At 46.5% G+C, this 20,169-nt stretch overlaps 2 protein-coding genes across 2 annotated transcripts; one reads left to right on the top strand and one right to left on the bottom strand.

Moving 5' to 3' along the window:
* Nucleotides 1-222: 222 nt before the first annotated feature.
* Nucleotides 223-8,042, bottom strand: LOC121048689. The gene is made up of 5 exons (XM_040505316.1): nucleotides 8,019-8,042; nucleotides 7,353-7,490; nucleotides 3,813-3,932; nucleotides 3,458-3,718; nucleotides 223-1,007 (listed from the first exon to the last, which is right to left on the bottom strand). The coding sequence occupies exons 2-5, from the start codon at nucleotides 7,483-7,485 to the stop codon at nucleotides 223-225; spliced, it is 1,299 nt and encodes a 432-aa protein (XP_040361250.1). The 5' UTR covers nucleotides 7,486-7,490; nucleotides 8,019-8,042.
* Nucleotides 8,043-9,838: 1,796 nt separating this feature from the next.
* LOC115316699 (BEN domain-containing protein 5-like) lies at nucleotides 9,839-19,017 on the top strand. Its single transcript, XM_040222183.1, has 8 exons — nucleotides 9,839-10,022; nucleotides 15,370-15,479; nucleotides 15,541-15,639; nucleotides 15,778-15,955; nucleotides 16,035-16,136; nucleotides 16,315-16,365; nucleotides 18,708-18,779; nucleotides 18,848-19,017. The coding sequence occupies exons 1-8, from the start codon at nucleotides 9,839-9,841 to the stop codon at nucleotides 19,015-19,017; spliced, it is 966 nt and encodes a 321-aa protein (XP_040078117.1).
* Nucleotides 19,018-20,169: the final 1,152 nt, after the last annotated feature.

Here is a 20,169-nt window from a genome sequence, read left to right as displayed (position 1 = left end):
AATTTGAAACAACTGAAAGGACTCCTTTGGTACCACCTTAGTGGTGCTTTGTACTTGAGAATAAATTTTGTCTTTGCATTCGAGTATACCGTTCCTACAGAAAACAAACACGTGCAAAACATTTTGCAACATGCTTTACAGTATCAAATTCCCCTATCTACAGTGGGTCAACCAAATGTGATATTTACATAGAATAACATATTTACACAAAAGCGAGTTGAACTAATCCCTCTCAATGCTGTTTGGTAGATCACACACAAATGACTTGTTTTCACTGACAAAGTCTATATACAGGCAGCTGTCCTTGATACTACTGGGCTGTAGGACGGTCAGGGCCTCGCTTTCTGAAAGAAAACATTCCTTGATGTGCGGTGGCATGCATGATTCCTCCATCAGGACAATTGGACGGCAGAGGAGGACACATGTCTGGGCGGGAAGTGACAACAGGATGATTTTTTCAATCTTGTAGTACTCCCCATCTTGTGTGGAGACGACCGTGGTGTTGCTTTTTTCTGGCCTAGTGTAGGCAGCACTGTGGAATACCTTACGGTCAAAGACGAAGCGTTCATACTCCGTTCCAGGGGTGCAAGGTAAATCACAGTGCTGCTCAAGAGCACGCTTTTCCACTGCACTCAAGCTTACAGCGCTTCCACATCCAAGCAGACATGTTCCCTCCACATGGCTTGCATTCTGAATAGGAGGGAAACCGAGAAACCTCGTGCACACATCCTGTTCCCTGTCGGGCAACTTCGCTGTTGCCAGGAGACACTCAACCTGTTGAGCCATCACGACCCGCTCCAAAATCTGGTCAGGGAGTCCTCGCGCGGCTGACACGAGCTTCACAATCCTGCCATTCCCCCCTTCGAAAACGAAGGCAGAGTGGGCCCAGAGTGGGCCGAGCTGACGGACACAGTTGCATAGGTGTAGCAACTGGTGCACATTAAATGTGGCAGAGGTCACGCCAAACAGTGTCTTGCTGCGGCCAACGAAGGTCTCGAGCAGCAGCTCTGAAAAACAAAACAGAAAACAGAACGAAGTTGAGTACCCAGACATTATGAGCACATTTTCACACGCCTAAATGCTGCAACTTAATGCTCCATTCTTTCATTTCAAAATTTTTGCTGGCACAGACTGCTGGAAAGGAAGAAAAGTCTCTTTCCGAAACGTCGTGCAATAAAGCCTCTGCCGCTTTTCAAACATTTTTTTATGTGTCTGAATTTGTGCCACGGAAACAAATAAAGTGCAGACAGCGTCCTCCGCTGGGGAGGTGGAGGGAACATTAATGTGCAGGCATGAATTTTATCAGGCCCGCAAAAAATGTGAGTTGCGGGCAATCAGCCTCTGAGTGAGGAAGTGTTGTCAGTGCTCATTATGTGGAATTAACAGCACAAATACAAGAAAAAAGGGATGATAAACGTCAGTTGTTAGTCTGCACTCTATCATGTCTCCCTCAACTATCCTTCCTTGTATTTGCGTTGTTAATTCCACATAATGATCCAACCAACTAGCCCACCAGATGATCGTAATCGGTGCTCGTCATTTTTTTTTTCTGCAAAACAGCCAAACAGCTTGAACAGAGGTATTGCATCAAATTTTGGTGGAAGCGTTGCAACACTCAAGTGGAAACAGAAATATTCACCAGAATTTCGGCGGCGATGCCATGGGCATTACAAAAAATTGAAGAGGCAGACAAAATGCTGGATGAGGGGGAGGGAGGAGAGGAGGTCTCCGCAAAATGGAAGATATAGGGGGGGGGGGGGGCCGGGCCCCATGGGCCTCCCCCGTGGCTATGTGCCTGGGTGATTAAAAGACATATCAAACATTCCAGCTCTACATCACTGGTTGCAGTCACCAGATGAAAACTACTCCAATACATCATCGCCCTCCCTGTCCATTGATATATGCTGCTTCACATTTTTTCCATTAACCTACTTATTTCGTGCAATGCCCGAAGCTAGTGGGACAATATACTGTGATATATAGACATTACATGGCAACTGTTGCAATGCATATGAACATCCCCTCTGTTATTATCACCACTTTCATAACTTCTGTCTGCAGTAACACTTTTATTAGCATTCCATGACTGGTAGCATAATGGCCGAGGCTACATCCACGCGCGGGGACGTAGCCAAGTCGGGAGGAGATAAGGCTCCATCCACGCAAAAGGTCACGTGACTTATAATATAAGCACATAATTTCTTTTGATGTACATATTATGCTTTCTTATAAGTAAATATGGGATATAAAAATAAAGAGGTGACATTTTATTGTTGTTTTTAAAGTTAATATGTCACGTGACCTTATAAAATCTTAAACACTTTATTAGTTTTTTTACTGTTTTCTAAGACTAATAGCAAATATCATGCGTCAAAAAATAGTATCAATAAATATCTTTATAGTTATGTTGTCCAGGAGTCACACACGTGTGTAGGCGGCATGCGTGCGGGAGCCCGCACGCACACACGCACACATGGGCTAAGGTCCCCGGGGCTTTAGCCCATCTGTACATCGCTGCTGAGGCGGGGCGGTGAGGCTGGTGGGTCTTCGTCGTGTGTGTAGTTGGCTTGGTTAGAGGCGTTTTAGTGTGAGCTTATGTGCATCAAAGGGGACAAGTGCGAGCCCACCGCTCCGTATGTTTTTGACTTGCGCGCACGCTCGCAATCTCCCAAAGATTGTGAGAGAAGGGAAAACATGCATTAGTCCAAGTAATAACAAACATAATGAGAGCATTCAATCGAGAAAACTGGGTAAATGATTCCAGAAACAGGTTATTTTATGACAAATAAAACAGTAGCCGATGCACAGATGCCACTCGTCCACGTGATCACCAATAAACACGAAGCCCTCCTTGCGGCAGAACTCCTGCAGGAGCCAGTTCACGTCTCCGTGTCGATCATTCAACTCCTGGATTTCGGCACTCTGACTACGCTGACACTCCAACGAAGAAAACTTATTCTCCCACCTCGGAAGGACGGAAGAAAAGACGATTTGCATCGCCGGACTGCAATCCAAGATCTGAGCGGCCAGCCGACGGTATTTGTAACGCACGGCCAAAATCGAGCATTGTGTCAGACACCTTGGAAAACAAAGCCTCGATCCTAATGCCACTAAACGCCCGCACTTCGACAGCCATCCGGTTATTCGAAGAGAAATACTGGGACAAGTATTTCACCATCGAATCCCCGGCAACCAAAACTCGAGGCATATCAGAAGCGCGACCGTGCTAATGCACAAAAGGCCAAACTCCTCGACCAAGAAAAAAAGAACTGCCTCCGTCCACGCAGGAAGTGACGTGGTGCGCCGGAAGTGACGTAGTGCGTGGATGGAGCCTTATCTCCTCCCGACGTGGCTACGTCCCCTGGCGTGGATGTAGACACTCCCTAGCATAATAGTCGTCCAAAGCAAAAATAATTAGTTTTTGAAATTTTACTCTTATTCCTGAGTGCCAACTTACCTGCCTGTTGGATCTCATGAAGAGCGATACTGTCCCTCAAAAGGATGTGGACAGCCTCACAGAGCTTTGCAAGCAGCTTCCAGTAGTCTACTGGAAGGATGCCCTGCAGGCAGGGGAGCATGTAGAAGAGCAGCCAGTGGCGCCACTCCGATGCTTTCCAGTAGCTCCGCTCACACAATGACCGAGGAAGCCTGGTGATGCAATGCGGAGGCTTTATGCAGAGAAGCCTAGCGTTGACCCTCGCCAAAGTGGCCGCAGTTCCTGCAATTCAAAACCAGAAGGAAGTTTGTCTGGTCAGCATTCGCAAAACTCGGAAGAACTTAAGCACAAGAGGTATGGCGGATAGGTACTGTACCTATGTAGAAATGCTGGTTTGAGTTTGACGAGGAGAAAAGCAGTTCAGCCACCTGCTTTGCCACTCCCTGCAGCACGCAATGCATGTACTCGACACTGTAGCCAGTGACGAGATCAAAACCTGCGAGCAAGCAAACATCCCCCATTAATTCCATATGACCTCTGATAGAAACCGGGGTGTGGTCACTATAAATAATGATCTGTGAGCCTATAGGTGGTCACCAGCTGTACTGCACTTGAGCTATAATTCTGCTTCAGTTATCCATCCAAAAGGTTTGAGATGGCTAATTATTTAGTAAATTGTGAGATCCCAGTTTGTGGCATTGCAAAGAGACTACATATACAATGCTTTAGAATTTTTCTGCATGAAAAATTTGTGAACTTAACATTTTCTAAAAAATATAAATAATTTAAAATATCCCAAAATACAAAACAATTTACTCCAGTTCCTGCACTGTCGTGGCAAAGGCACTTGTGACCGAATGTGCTGTAGAAATGAACTTGGTGCACATTTTGTGCCTCGACGACGCAAACACTCTCGTCGTCATCTCCGAAAGAAAGCCGCACCAAAGTTTCACTCCAGCGGGAGTGAAACACCAATTTTGTTTTTCTAGCTGTTGCAAGTCCCAGCTTTGACCCTGCTGCCTTGTCCTCCCCCTTTACACCCCCCCCCCCGAGTGTGTACTTCTCTCTCCCCCCTCACCTCCTGCCAACACTGCCTAGTCAAGCTTTAAGCAGCCCCAGTGCTGGATTTTCGTAATCACCTCGAACAAGGTAGCACTTAGCACAGACTGGACATGAGTTCTGCGTCAACATTTAGCTGGGACTTGTGTCTAATCAGTAGGGCCTCTTAAAGTGTCCCTGCCTTTTTTCTAATTCCCTTCAGAAAGCACAATTTTTTTTTTAAATTATTTTGCCCCTATTATGCCAATTTAAAGGTCTTATCTCGTCTTTGTTCGCTTCTCTGGCATACCACTATTTTTAAAATATTTCATTCTGCTTGCACCCATGAGCGGAGACCGCTTCAGCAATCTCCGCTCACAAGCGGAAAATGCACAAGGGGGACTTCAAAGTGACAGGCAGGGCACCAGTACCACTAGCTAAATGGAGGGACAAAAAGAATTCAGGAACTTTCAGCTCTGCTAAAGATAAGAAAGAAGTGCACTAACTGAAAAAGATGAATTCCTTCGAGAAGAGCTTAGTCTAGATGAAGATTTGTGCTTCACATGCACAAGTCTTACATGGAGTAACTTTGAAAGAACTTAGTGAAAGTACAAAGCAATGCTTGGGAAGAATAGAAGAAGCTTTGTTTGAAAGCCTGAAGATATCATTCATTGCAGCCCACTCTCACGAAACTCAGTAGTTCCGAGCATTGGTGTGAGGCAGGGGAAGGCTAGCCTTTTCTTATTATTGCCACGACATTCGGTTTCTGTAGCAACTTAAATTGCTTGTTCAGTTCTAAATCAGCAAAAGTGTTACCCTTTGTGGTATTATGTAATGTTTCCTTGCGGCGCAGTTAACAGAATCGATGCCAAGTTTAATGTGCCTTTTTCACTCACTATATCGGGGTTTTGGAGCCTAAATACCTGCCTATTTTGAACGTTTCTAGTGCTTATATATCCGGGCCAGACTAATCAGTAAGAATATTGTCACTAATAAATAGTGGCGAGGCAAAACATGAGTGAAGAAAATGAATGTTTAATGGGGGCGAACTTTTGCCCAAATTAAAAGGGATAACAGGGCGTCACAGGCGTCGAATCTCGGCATAACAGCAGGATCAAAGCTGGCAATGGAATGAATTCGTACGGCCATGCAGAGCTTCTTTTATAGCCACTTCATGTTCTGGAACGTTCTTACCACAATATTTGGCACTAGAACATTCTGATCTAGAACAAATGACAAGATTCTCCAATTTTCGAGAACCACAGGTTTTACGAATTAACAAAAAATGTTATCCAGTCCCGGGATTCGAACCTGGGACTTCTGCGTGATAGTCAGGTGCTATACCACCTGTCGACCGCGACACACATGCGGCAATATGAGTTTAAGCCAAATGCTGGCGTGGCGCTCATGTTCAATGTGGGCCCTGGGCCAACATATTTTAGGTGCCACTGAAAATTTAGCGGTGAGGCTTGAAGCTTGTCTATACTCATTTCCCGCTCAAGAACTATAATGAAAAAGGGAGGCATCTTGCGGAGCGATATTAGCTTCTTTTACGTGGTGAGGTTAAAATACTAAGGGTGCATACAGAACGAGGTATTTGTCATTTTGTCAAATTGTGCACATTGCAAATGCAAAAGAGCCTTGTTTCTTTTTTTGGTAACCAACTCTTGTAAGAATTACTTTGTGCAGCACAGGGATCATGCACAAAACATACTTTTTTCTTGAGGTGATATGAGTGTAGGTGGTGTTGCTCATGCACACTCTTGCACCATCTGAGTGAGTGTGACAATGCTTGAAACCTTATTCCACTGTATCCTAGCTACCCCAGTGGGCCCTATCAAGCAACAACACAGACAGAGCAGCACTGGATGCGGTAGGCTCTTAAACTCAAAGTTACAAAAATTTACTTTAGATCAGTGCGTTCGGAACTGTCAGCAGCTGAGAGATGACATATCGAGCTCGCTTTCCTTGTGCCCTCCATTAGCGCCGCTAATTCAGCATCAGGTTCACAACACGAAAGACCCCGGTTCAATCTACGCCTTCTCCAGAGCTTTTAAGGCATTAACATTTTGTCTGATCGACTTCTGTCTCAAACGACACCCTTCCGCTGCAGACTTTCGTTTCCCAGGATTCAGGAAGGTGTCACTACAGTATGTACACCAACTCTTCAATATCGATTTGAACGGTCCGAAAAAATCGGTTTCTCAACGTACCCTGCTGGAATTTACCAAAGAGGTGCGGCTAGGTGGTGCAAGCATAGAGTTAAAATATTAACATATGAACTTATCTCATTCAAGAAATATTAAAAAAAAGAACCTGTTTTGGGCAATCTACGCTGCCATTTTGCGGGCAACGCAGACGGTGGTTGTTCGCTTAGAGACGCCGCCGACAATGGCACAACTGAGAAACTTTCGCCAAGTCATGTGCTATCAAAACCCGAATTAGATCACCCCGCATTCTTTCGATGCAGTTGCACCCTCTGTTGGCAGCGTCTTCAAGTGAACAAGCACCGTCTGCGTCACCTGCAAAACGGCGCTGTAGATCGCCCAAGACAGGTTTTTCATTTTTCTTTCGTGAACGAGGAAAGTTCATCAGTTTTAAGGGGTACGGAAGCGAAATTTTAGCGCCGATCTTTCAGCATAAATATGGGCTAGGGACAGGCACCACCTTGGAAATATCAATATCGCGCTGACTCCATGCTTGCACCACCTAGCCGCACCTCTGTACGAAATTCCTGCAAATACATTGAGAAACCAATTTTTTCGGACCGTTCAAAGTGAGATCAAAGCGTCGGTGTATAAGTGCTGAAACCAGCCCACAAACATATTTTGTGCTTAAAAAGACACTCGGGGTAGATAAACAGCAAAAAGAGACACACCTGGGAGGTTCATCATTGCTGAAGGGCCTTTGATGCCGTTGACACTATCCTTGAATGCCAGTGCCAGCTGCATGTCGCGGGAAACCATAGCTGATGACCTGAGAGCTGGAGGCTCATCAGCGATGTAGCGCATGCTCCCTGTGAGAGACAACTTTAATTAATCCAAAGCGTTGCATACAAGTCCGTCTCATTACTGCAGGCCACCCAAATCATTGCTATACAGGTCTGTTCACTCAATACAGCAAGCAAGTTGTGTGCTTCTCACGGAGAGGGTAGGGGAGGTGTCAATAGTTACGTTACTCTCCCATCCCCTTATTTTACAGTTCAGTTGTGTCAAACTTTGAAATATGACAAACAGATTTTGGCTTTACCGTTCCACTACACCCTAGCGCACAGAGCATAAATCAATTAATTCAGAATGCCCTTCGAGCTATTTCCCCTCCCGTTTGACGAAGATAGAGTCCTAGTCCATACAGAATCGGTAGATCTCTTGCAGGCAAGGCAGGCAGGGCAGTCACTGCTATGACTAGCAGACAACAAAGCTATGTTTCTCCATGTCAGCATCGTCCAATCAGAACGCGGCATCGTGACGTCACTCTTGGCACCTCTTCTACCCTCTCCACGAGAAGACAACTTGCTCGCCGTATAAATATAATTGTTCCCTACCTTCACGGTATTCGCCCGTGATCAGACACCATGGACAGCCATCGTAACCGTTGAACAGCACCATGTTCTGAACTGCTGCTCGTGCCGGGGCATCCACGGAGCAGCAGAGGACGAAGGCCTTGGACTGGTACAGGTGGGACCCATGCTTCCACTTGACGGGCTGCATGGAGTTCACTGCTTCCACAAATGTGCCGATGAAAGTCTGCATATTTGGGTGAGTTTTCCCGAACCAGAGGCCGGCAAGGGTTGGGTGCTTGAAGCGCACATGAGGTGGCAGCTCGTTGATGACGAACTGGATGGGCCAGACAGAGGTCTTTGAGGACTCAAAGACGGGACTACCATCCGTGTTGATATTCAGCGTCAAGTCATCAACTGCCAACTTCGCCTCTTCACGCATCTTTCGGTATCCCTTGCCCGTGGTGATGTCTGTGATGGGGTCATCGGGGCTTGCAGCAGGTCGGAGCAGGTTCTCCCCGAGGGCATCCTTGGTCTTGCCAATAAGGAACTTGACTTGCTTTTCCATGTCCAGCATCATGAAAAATGAGCCTTGCGCCCTTAGCTTCTTTTGAGTTACCTTCTGCTGGCAGACTTCGCAGTGTCCTGCCGCGCCTTCCATCTTCATCATGCCCTCACAACTTGGGCAGAGGTAGTGGTAGTTAACCAGATCCTTAGTTTTGCCAGCCCAGAGTTTCCGAAAAACATACTTCGTCTGAGGCAGGACATCTTTGCCGAAAATGGTATTAATCATGCAGACACACTGCCCAAGCGCAGTCCAAGTTAAGCCATTTCCTGCAATAAATGACATTACCATGGCAATCGCTCCTGCCTTGGTCGTCTCCGTGTTCGGCAGTTTTTCCGCTCCGAACTGTTCGAAGCACGACGAGAGTATGTCCTCGAACACTGGCCCTGGCTGGAAGTCGGGCGGCTCCTCGTCGAAGTCGCTGGCCGCGCTGCGCTCATCGTCAGACGTCGCGATAAAGTCGCGATCACTCGCCGACTCGCTCATCGGGTCTTCATTGACGCTTCTTTCTGCCGGCACTGGGGATGACGCGCACAGATCTTGGCTGTTACCGTAGTCGATCGCAAATTCTGGCGGCACCGGGGACGACGCGTATACATCTTGGCTGCTATCGGAGTCGATCGGCTCTTGCTCGTCTTCGCTCTCCAGATCGCCACCAATGTTGGAGTCGTCAGATATTTTTGGTGAACTCGGTTCTGATATCGGAGTCCGCGAATCTAAAGTTCCTATTTCTTTCAGCCGGCGGTAATACGTCGACTTGGGAATCAGCAATTCTTCGCCCACATCAAGGTACCGCTTCCGTCGCTTATAGGACGGAAGGCTTGTCATATTGCTATTGAAATTAACGAAATGTGATATTACACATCGCGTCCAGCGATTCAAAGTACAAAGTTTTTAAGAAAATGACGTGAAATGCGGAGAGCACTGCTAGTGAGCGTGGATCCAAGAGCACGAATGCGATGAAACGAGCAGACTGCCGCACCCAGCGTTGCCCAACTGCTATGTCGATAAACAAATTATGCTTGTTGATGATGATGCGTTTGTGCTTGTTGAGCCAAATATAAGCTGCCTTAGCAAATATATGGTTAAAATAATGACTACTAAAGAAAAAAAATATTTAGTGTATATGGATATAGTTTTTCGTTTACTACTCGGGTTGACATCGTCGAAGTAAGCAAATTCAGAAATGTTTTATTTGTTCAGCCAATCCAAACCAATCCGCACAGCTTGTTGCTTTGTTACCTTGGTCTGTTTACGTGGTTTGTCTTTCTGAACCTCGTACTGCTCGTAGTTCGTCAGCATGTTCGCGTACGTTCGGTACGCGCAGGACGGGCAACGTGCCATTCTTCCTGTTTCACTGATGAAAGAGTTCAGTCCGGAGACACCAGGCGACTTCGACAAGTTGTCTAGGGTACAGGCGTATTGGCGTGGCGAAGATGGTGAAGACGAAGGCTACTACCCAGCCTTCGTGAACGAAATGGCAGGTAAGTGATAGCATTGCTCCTTTAATAAGTTACTGTGGTAGACTATTTGAAGCATGCGGACGTATTAAATTTCCCAAGTGTGCTATCGTATAAAGCCCCTCGATGTGTTTGCGTTTGTCTTGCAAGTAGCGTCAAATGCGCAAGTGCACGAGGCCCATGTCTCGAGCGGCCCTTGGAAGCAAATGGCGGCGCAGCACGGAAATGAGCGGGCCTTGGAAGAGAATGGCGGCGGAGCACCCGCTCATGGCACGTGTCTGGCGCGCTTCCACAACAATGGTTGGCGGTACTTGTAAAAAACGCTTTTATCAAGGGGCTTTACTATCGTATGTTGCACGGTGCCATCTACCGCGCTCTATTGTTTCCTTTCTTCGAACGAAGTGGACATTTGGCCGGCACGGCATCTCGGGTTTGCGATATTCCCGTTGTTTGTAGTGCCGGCGGTCGCAGTTTCATGGTAGGAGCGTTGTTTTCCAACCCAGATGCCGTTATAGCTCGCGTACGCACGGGTCGCCGATCAGTCCAATGGTGAATTCCACTCGTAGATCCGGAGCGCTTTCCAAGATCCGCGAGGGAGGCGAGATTCCGCTCCGTGGGACCCGCTCAGAATCGACGAGGGGAAGATAAACTCGCATTTTCCCCCGCTTCCCCCTCGGTCGTTCAAATGGCCTCTGCTCGAGCTTGGCAAGCCCACCAACGCCTCAGCTGACTGATGTTTCCGACGACCAGTGAAAACTGTCACTGTTTAGCTGCAGAAATAACACGCGACGCGGGCCAGGCGAAAATGTCCGTACCGTGGAGCCCGTTTCACGAATAACGAGGTAGACGTCCGCGTTCGCCACCGTCAAGTACCTTTTGGCCGCCTCGACGCTGCGGGGCACGCACAGCGATTGCCATAAGTGGAGTTCAGATTGCTGGTATGACTTGAATAAACACAATGAGGTAACAAACCATCACATGCACGGTCGCTGCCTAATCTGTTCTTGCTTTATTGCACGAGGAAACGCCGGCGGCATGCAGTGTAAAAAGGTAAACAATCATTGGCTGCAGAATGAGCAGGCCTAACCTTGCGTCTGCCTCCAGATTTTCTGTCGTTCTTTTTCTCGTTCTTCCTCTCACGATCACGCATGTCAGCACTTACGATTTACCACGCTCCAGTCCCGGCTTTGTATACCTGATTCATGGGATGTAGAAGCATTCGAGCCGTCACAATCCTGCGTAAACAACCAATGCATCCAAACAGATCCAACCTGACGGCCCGATCGACCGGACCGGTCCGCCGACCTCGCCAACCTCCCCGCGCATGCGCACTGTCCAGTTAAAAAGGAAATTATGTATGCGCTCGGTCAAGTTTTGGATAGATCTGTGAAATCCCGCGGAGCAAGTTCGGCGGGGTTGGAGGCGCTCCATGGAGCGGGTGCTGCCAGAGATCTTAGAGCGGAGGACGGCCAACTCGAGCCAGATCTGCAAGTGGAATATGCACGCTCAAAAGGGGGCGCTTTTGGAGTGCTCGAGATCTGCGAGCGGAATTCACCATAAGATCGTGGGCTGTTCTGTTTCGCATTGTATCAGCGTGAACCGCTTTCCTCTTGCAATGCGCGACTTAAAGTGAAAGCTGACATTGCAACAACTCCAATCTCCCCCTGCTCACCTCAGCCGCTTCAGTGGCCTGTGCATAGAATTTTGATAGCTGAAATTAATTCAGGGTTGTTTAAAACCATCGCGGAACGGCGCACGCGGGGTGAAACATGACGTTCATGAAACATTTTTAAAAGAGTAAAGCTATTTGCACTATGTCGCCCACCTCGACCGGAAATGGGTATACGCACGACGCAAAACTCGTATAAATCGAATGGTTACAACGAGCTTCCGAAGCGGTGGCGTAGCAGAGTGCAGAGCCGTATACAGAGATATTGGTCAATGGGAGGCGCGGGCAGAGCCAGGGCGTGCACCAGACGCAGAAAGTGGGCTTGACATGCTCTCTTGGCCAATCAGAAGCCGAAAAGAATCCCCTAGCGGTGGTAGCGAGAAACTGTTTTAATCAAAGGTATATGTTTGTATATAGTTTTAATAAGCACATTAGAGTGAAGTGTAGTAACCCTTCATGACTGAAAATATGGTGAACGTGATGTTTCGATCATGATCATGCAGAAAGGTGTAAGAAATGAATGCGTTGCTCAACTCTGTTCTGCTCGGACAGAGTTTGACCGCTCGGACGGCAGATTCTCAGCGCTTGGCGTACGGATTATGTCAATCATTTCGCTCGTCGCACTCTTCCACCATGATTTTGGATGACCGTGATTGAAACATCACGTGTTCCTTATTTTCAGTCACCAAGAGTTACTCCGATGCACTTGGCGCGGCCACGGCCAGGGTATTATTTCCGGCTTCTGGTTGGCCACATTCAAATTTCTGAAGACGCCCTGGAACACGCCCAGCCCACTTTCAGCCAATGGCGCCTCCACATTTGTCTCCTATACTTCCCAACAAATGGCCAAACTCTCTACATATCAACCGCCAGTGTGGGCATACTTTTTTTTTTAGAACATTTTTTTTTGTGAACGTTTGGCGATGTTTACGACATTTCTTTTTTACGATTAACACTGACAAAAAAAAATATTGTAATGCAATTAAATGCAAAGTGCAAGCAAGCTGGACAAGAATGACGAAAATTTTCATCATTCTTGTCCAGCTCGTTTGCACCTTTGCATTTAATTGCATTATAATAATCTTAAATTGAAAGCTTCACCCTTGTTGGTGTTAGATTGGTGGCGGCTGATAGAACCCGTTTGCCCTACTGACGTCTAACCCCTGGTTAGCTTAGTTCATAGAGCGCTCCACCTGTAACGCAGATTGCAGAGGTCCTGGGTTCAATACCCGGACCAGGGGGATTTTTTCGGTCGCGCACCAGTCACCTAGCTGTGTTTGGAGATTTATGTTTGTCCTTTGTCCCTTTTGTTCCCCTTCTCCAGGGATGATTTTCATCAAAACCAAATGTTGTCGACGAAACTTCGCAGAACTAAATGGTATGGGACTCCCTTTCCGAAGGTGCAATGCCGCAAAGCGGCGTGTACGGTTTAAGTTTTGTAATTAGGAGCCGTACACTGTAGCCGCGAAGGTGAATGCAGGGGGGGGGGGGGGGAAGGGTGTTAACGCGTTCACCAGTGATACACGCACCGTCCGAAAAGGGTGACCCAAATGGCAGGAGCTCTCCGTGTAGTGCGTATAGCCATTTCCAGTCGAGATGCACGGCGTAGTGCGTATAGCTTTACTCTTATAAAAATTGTACTGAAATTTGATGTTGAGACGTTGCCTGTCTCCTTTTTTCTCTCTCACTAAGTTTTTTTCCCGTTTTCAACCTCGGTCACGGGTTTAAACCATCGCATATGACGTTCCTAGCATGGCATCTGCAACCACCATCTTTAGAGGCAACAGAAAAAAAAAATACATTTAGGGACCAGGACTGCAGACCTCACAAACCTTGACAACAGCCAGCCAATAAAAGGGCACTGCCAACAATTTTCATTTCGAGGTGCTATGTTATCTGCCGCCAAAATATTCACTTCCTTTCTTGAATGGTTGAAAAGAAACTTTCCATTTTGCCTTGATTGAAAGTAGAATCGGAGATGGTGATGCAATACCTGCCCTCTGTGCACCATTTGGGTGCTCCCCCGGTTGTGTGGATGGATTGCCAGATCCCATCAGGTGTCGCTTCAACAAGTCGAAACGCCGAAAGGCTTGGCTAGGAGTTGGACATACGATACCCGACGGAAAGGGGGGGGGGGTTGCATGAGATAACTTAATCCCGAGCACTTGTCTCTGTAACCCACACTGCAAAATCCCCGTGTTAACTTCCCTACCCTAAAAATCCCCGCCTTTCAGAAACCAGATCCGACCCGTTACCAGTTCCCCCAGCCAAAGAAAGTGCCTACAGTGGTGACCTAGGGGCCTGCATGAACTCGCTATCCATCGTTGTATTCTCTTCATGTAAACCTTACCACAACTATGATTAATTACCCCCATATCATACCTAAGTTTTGTTATCACTTGATTGTCACCTGTCAAACACAAGCCTGTGTTGTTTCCTATGTATTATTTTAAGTTTAAGTTTTAAGTTTCAGTTTCGTTGGCAGTCACGTTCGAAAGAGGCGAAAGCAGTACAGGAAAGTCAAGGCTATATGGAAGGTCAAAGCACATTTGTCCAGTGGCAAGCCAAACACCTAAAAGTTTGTCAAGCTGATACAGTTAAGCACTGCGACATTTCTCTTATCCGAATATATACAGTGGGTTGTGAATAACTATCCTACACTTTGCAATATTGACGAGCAATGAACTGATATGGACCCACTTGGGAAAACAGTGTCTTCACTAGAAAAAAATAGCTGGGGTGATCAAAGGGATGGCTGCAGGTGCCAAACAAAGGAGTTAAACACAAGAATAGGGCATCATAAGGATAGGGCATCATAAGGGATTCCAACAACAGGGTTTTTCATATGCCAAAAGGGGGATGGCATGTCGTAGGGACAAGGAGATAACTGCAGCTGTGGAATCGTTCTATGACTCTGACGAAATCCTGTGGGATCTGGACAAGCATGCACTGTAATGTGGTATCTATTTCGTCTCTGGTGAACAAAGTTGCCTAGCACCCGCTGTCTCTGCATGACAGCACTGGTGGTGAAACTTATTACGAATATAGTACAACCATTGCATTATGAGCTGAACCCGGATTTTGTATGAGGCGAGTCTAACTTCAGTCATCCAAGTGCTGCATACCTGACTGCATGGCACTGGCACTGGATTTGGCGAAGACAGATGTCTGGTGTGCACGGTCTTTGGTACCTCGTTTATTCATTCTCTCCCTTGGAAGCCCACATATCACCTGGCATGGGCAGCTAAGACCCCTCATGAGTGTTTTGTCACCGGTGTATAATTATCTATGCCTTGCGCCATGGCTGGTTGGTGCTTGGTGGTGGAGTGGTTAAGCTGTGTAAATGTCTACTTATTTAGCTGCTTTGTAGCTTTCACAACTAAAGTTGACATTTACAGGGCACGACTGTTCCACCACTATGCACCAACCAGCCAAGAAGGCACACCACGGATATATATTCATTGGTGACAGGATACTCGCAAGATGTTTTAGCTGCCCATACCAGGTAATGAATATGCTTGAAACGGAAGAAATGATTAGGGAAGATGCTAGAGACCATGCATACCAGACACCTGCCTTTGCCGAATCCGGCGCTTGTGATGTGCAATCAGGTTTGCAGCACTCGGATGACTGAAGTTAAACTAGCCTGGTACAAAGTCCGGGTAGATCAAACTGATATGTCATCTTTTTTTTTTTTTTCAGAGACCTTGGATAGTTTGCACATGACATTGAAGCGTGGCAGGTCACCTTTGCCACGGATTATTTTGAGCAAGTCACACCAGCCATCCAAGAATCCCTCTGTTGCAAGCAAGGTAATCTTACAAATTTCCGTTTTCTTTTGGTATTATAATCGAATTCTATTGCAATCAATAGGATGCAAGGCAACTTAAGCGGAAGAGGAAGGCGGAGGCCCAACATGCTCAGCTCTCAAGCATTCTGTCAACTTTCAACCGAAATGGCAAAGCAGCAGTGGTAAGGAAACAGGCTAATGCAGTTATTTCATGATTGTAGTTGCCAAAGCAGCAACACAAAACCAGAACCTTAAGTTTATAGCATCAGTGCTGCTCAACATGTTTTTTTTTACATCTAATTATTGCTCCTAATATCCAGGAGTCTGCACCCAGTACAGCCATGTCAAGTTGTGAGAAAAATGTGGTGGGAGATGGAGAATTGGACCTCAAGGAGCTGTTGCGAGCCAAGGAAGAGGAGCTCAAGATAGTAAAAGCGAAGCTCCGCAAGTCTGAAGCAACCTGCAAGCGCCTTCAGCTGGGTCTAGTTGAGAAGATTGGTGTGTATACGTTTTGCACGGGGATGAGAACAATGAAGTGCGACTCTCAGTAACAACACTCTCTTGTATTGTTGGGCAGAAATCGCCAGGGATAGGGCACTCAAAAAGCCTTGCTGCCAAACCCCCCTTGAAGGAGCTGTGGTGGCGGAATTTATTTCGTTGCCATCAACTTCTACTGCAGGTAAGATTAGTAACAATAGTTTCCTTTCGCCTCGCGTGCTGCCAGAGGGTGGGGTCGAGTTCAGGGCTGGTACAGACACTTGTCCGTGCCAGTCCTCTTCCTGTGTCTTTTACTTCTGTTGTATACTGTAACTGTGGCTTTTGTGTCTTATTTATTTAAATGTTTGTTCTGGTTATAGGTCTTTCTCAAGGTGTGCTACAGGAGCTGGTGGCACTACCATCAAATGCAGGTGCTGATAATTTCACATGCCTTAACGAAATATGCAAATATTGCAGGTAAATTGCCTGTCCTACTTAAAAAAGTACTGACACCCCAAAATGTAATTTTTTTTTTAATGGCTCATGCGACTGAAAATGATGCCTAAAGGGTAACTGCAAAGAAAAGAAAGTGTTTTTTTAACAGCCTAATTGTGAGAAGCATGTCACAAAACAAATGTTCCGGGAAAAAAAAAAATTTTTAGCAATATTTACGCCACGGGACGTAATTTAGTCGGAAGTCAGAACCTCTCCATATTTGACTTTGTCTCTTTACTCCCTGGCACTGCCCCTAGTTTCAAGTTGCAGTTTCAGTAGACATACGTGCTAGCTGCCAGCAGGTACAAACTGCTCTAAAGCAGGTAAAGGACTGGGAAGTCGGGACGGTGCGGACTCCGTGTTTCGCACTTTTCGCAAGGTGACTAAGGAAGTGCTTTTGCAAGGTACGCGGAATATGCAACCGATTTTGTTATGCCCGTCGTTTGCGTCTTTTCAGCAAAACAAATAAGATAATCTACAGAGCCGCAATCACTAGCCAAGATTTGCGATAACAGTACACATTCATTCAAACAACTTTACTTAAGATGGTTCGGAAGCCGAGAAAAAAAATCTGTCTGCTAACGCAGAATTCGGACGTCCGAAGGCTTCTGCAGACAGCTAATACGTTGTGCCATGTTTTTTATATAATAGCTGTGTCTAGTCTACGGCTTCCGGAGCGATATGACGAGAACGTAACTGGGCATGTTTGTCGCTACGCGAATGCTCGATTGCCTCCAGCCAAAGAGCATTCCTTTCGGGGCGACATGGCTGCTGGAAGGCTCGCTGTCGAAATCACTCATCTGGCATCTCTAAAAAGCCGGCATTTGCACGTGCCAGCAAAAAAAAAAAAGAAAAAAAGAAAAAAAAAACACGCTAGGCCAGCAAAGAGGAAAACAAAAGAACCGCACTATGAAAGCCAAAACCCCGCGTCTCTTCGTATCACTACTAACACCTGCGACAGCTGCTAAACACACACTTCTTCACTTCAAGAAGTCTCACTCAAGCACCTGGGTCAGCACGACACACTGATCACTTGGGCAAAACGACTAGTCGAGGTAGGCGAGACAGGCAGGAGTAGAGACTTCGGCGGCCATGAAAGAATGGCGAAGCTTTTGTTCGTTATGGTATGAATCCAAACGGAATTGCCCGTCTTGTAAACCTTTTGTAAAGATTAATAACTCTCATCACATGGGTTATTCTTTCAACGTAAAAATATGCCGCTCGAAAGGAGATTACATTATATAACAAAGGTTTAACAACCAAGATCTAAGCTGTCAATCAACCTCTTATCCAGTGAGAAGTATAGCAGCCAATCGAAGCTAAGCGTCGCAGAACACCAACTTTATGGCGTGCGATTTAAAACGGACGAAGTAGCCGCAAACTAAAATCGGTCTCACGCAATAAATATTGCTGTAAAAAATTTTTTTTTTCCCGCGGAAAAATTGTTTTTTGACATGCTTGTCCAAATTAGGCTGTTTAAAAAAAAATCTATTTTTCTTTGCCGTTACCCTTTAACATCACCCTCAAAATCTGAGGCTTGGGAACTAATTATTTGTGCATCAATGGGCGCATCGATGGCGCATATCCCCACCGAGCGCCGAGCTCGGACGCCTTGTTTCTTTTATCTCTGCCATCATTCCTATGCTCTTTCCGCCTCTGCAGATCCACATTCCATGGTGACTTGGCAACTCCTCGCTCTCTTAGGCTACCTTTTCCAATGACCGTGGGGAGTTGGGGAGAAAACGGAAAGAGATGACTGAGGTTGTCACTAACACCTCCCGGCTCTGATTTCATTAATTTCGAAACAATGGGCAAGGTTTGTTCGAAATAGCCTTAAAAAATATGTTTCCCGAATATCGCTGTTAAATGTTGTATTCTTTACGTCATCGCAGTGAAGAAGTGAGGAGGCGTCCGTTTGCGACGCTATCCTGAAACTTCTGGAGCAATCAAATAAATTTGAAATTGGGGTGCCAGTGCCGTTTAAGGACGTGGGGCTAAGTATGCTTTACAAACCCATCCATCCACCTTTGCAGTATGCTTTGCAAAGGTGGATGGATTATTTTGCTCTTGCCAGTATAGTATTCTCCAGCTTGAGGACCTTCCCTGAATCAACACAGCATCGCATTAGTGTTTTAGTTTGTGTGTATTTAATTGTTTCAGAGCCTCCTCTGGCTCTGTACAAAGGCCAGTGTCATGCTGGGTCATCAAGTAAACATCCATAGCTGAATAGTCTACACAAAATTGTCAAATGAGAATGCTTGTCTGCTACGGACCTCAGGTTCCCTGCCGTACCAGCCGGCGACGCCTGCCGTGGTGGAGAGCCTTGCAGCATCCCGTGGTGCCTTGCCATGTATGTTTTGGGTGCTCACTCATGTAAAAAGCAAAGAAAGAACTGTGCTTTTCTTTGTTTGATTTCAGCGCCGGATAGCCTGCCTGTGGAGATGCAGCAAGAGCCCCCACATCCTTCCTCGGCCGCGATGCTGCCATCATCACCAGGCTGTTCCTCGAATGACGGAGGCATGTGCTCTTCTATCTTGCAATTTTCAACCAAACTTTGTGCTGGACACTGGCTTTACGGTAGCACTTAGAAGTGCATATAGTTTCAGATCAAAATTTTTAGACTGCCAAGGGGTGTACCATATTACGAGGGCTCAGATTTTAAAGTAACGATAAAACATGTAAGCTTTGGCAGTTTCTGGTTTTTCTCAAGTCAGACTTGTTAAAGCAATAAAACTGTTAAAGGGGTCGGGAAATGTTTTTAAAAAATTTGCGCTATGTGCGATATTTTGATTGCCGGTCTTCTATTAGGTAACCAATGCGCATTTGTTTTATCGTCCGGATTAATTTATTAGCGTAAAACGACAATTTCGGTTTCCTGGTCAGCTTCCCTCTGAATTCTACGGCTACGTCACATCAAGACAGCCAATCGGGAAGTTTTCCTTTCTGACGTCGCGCGTAGAAGTCAAAGGCGAACCAGATATGTTTCTCAGATGCAAGATGTCCGATTGGCTTGCCCTCCCCGAGCTTCAGCGTCGATTAATCGAGCGAAGCAGACTTCCCAGCTTTGTGATTTACGCGGACACACCCCTCCGAGGAGTACGAGACCGCTTACCATCCGACGGCGACAGCGAAGACGGGGCGAGCTCTGAGCAGCGAGATTCGCGGTCAATGGCTCGAAGCCAGGCCGCTCTTCGTTGTGGATCGTCCGGTAACTTATGGAACCGAATGTCGTTCGTTTTACCATACCTCGTGTTGCACTCTCTCACAAGACACACGGTCAGCATGGCGATTGCTGAAGCGCGCACACAACAGACGCCAACGACGCCAAGCACACACAACAACCTAAACTTGATAAAAACAAAACAGCGCAAAGACAAGGACGAAGTAGAAGAAACAACAGGACACAGCGCAGTGCTGTGTCCTGTGGTTTCTTCTACTTCGTCTTTGTCTCTGCGCTGTTTTGTTTTTATCATGTCTACTTACCAACTAGCCCCAAACGTTTTCGTTAATAAACCTAAACTTGCCGCGCACAGAAAATGCGCAGCGGCAAGCAGACGACAGGGCGACAGGAGCGGGGAGGAGCCGACGTTGCTATGGTTCCCGGGCGACGGAAGTCTCGAATGTGTTTGAAAACGAAACTTACCTGCAATCACGTGATATAGAACTTCCGAATTAATTTTAGAACGGCAGTAACTTCCTCACTATTTTCATAACTTACTTTTTATTATTGGAACACAATA

This window comes from Ixodes scapularis, unplaced genomic scaffold, assembly GCF_016920785.2.
Source record: "Ixodes scapularis isolate PalLabHiFi unplaced genomic scaffold, ASM1692078v2 PGA_scaffold3__209_contigs__length_174095766, whole genome shotgun sequence".
NCBI lineage: Eukaryota > Metazoa > Arthropoda > Arachnida > Ixodida > Ixodidae > Ixodes > Ixodes scapularis.
The sequence above is the reverse complement of the archived record's forward strand: the minus strand, read 5'-3'. Positions and strand labels throughout refer to the sequence as shown.

Bases quoted from the DNA above. Each gene is read 5' to 3' on its own strand.
- LOC121048689 (XM_040505316.1), bottom strand. From the start codon at position 7,485: ATGCGCTACATCGCTGATGAGCCTCCAGCTCTCAGGTCATCAGCTATG. The intron at 3,719-3,812 runs GTACAGTACCTA...TTTGAATTGCAG, and splicing joins AAACCAGCATTTCTACATAG to GAACTGCGGCCACTTTGGCG. The intron at 1,008-3,457 runs GTAAGTTGGCAC...TTTGTTTTTCAG, and splicing joins TCATGAGATCCAACAGGCAG to AGCTGCTGCTCGAGACCTTC.
- LOC115316699 (XM_040222183.1), top strand. From the start codon at position 9,839: ATGTTCGCGTACGTTCGGTACGCGCAGGACGGGCAACGTGCCATTCTT. The intron at 10,023-15,369 runs GTAAGTGATAGC...TTTTTTTTTCAG, and splicing joins CTTCGTGAACGAAATGGCAG to AGACCTTGGATAGTTTGCAC. The intron at 15,956-16,034 runs GTGTGTATACGT...ATTGTTGGGCAG, and splicing joins GGGTCTAGTTGAGAAGATTG to AAATCGCCAGGGATAGGGCA.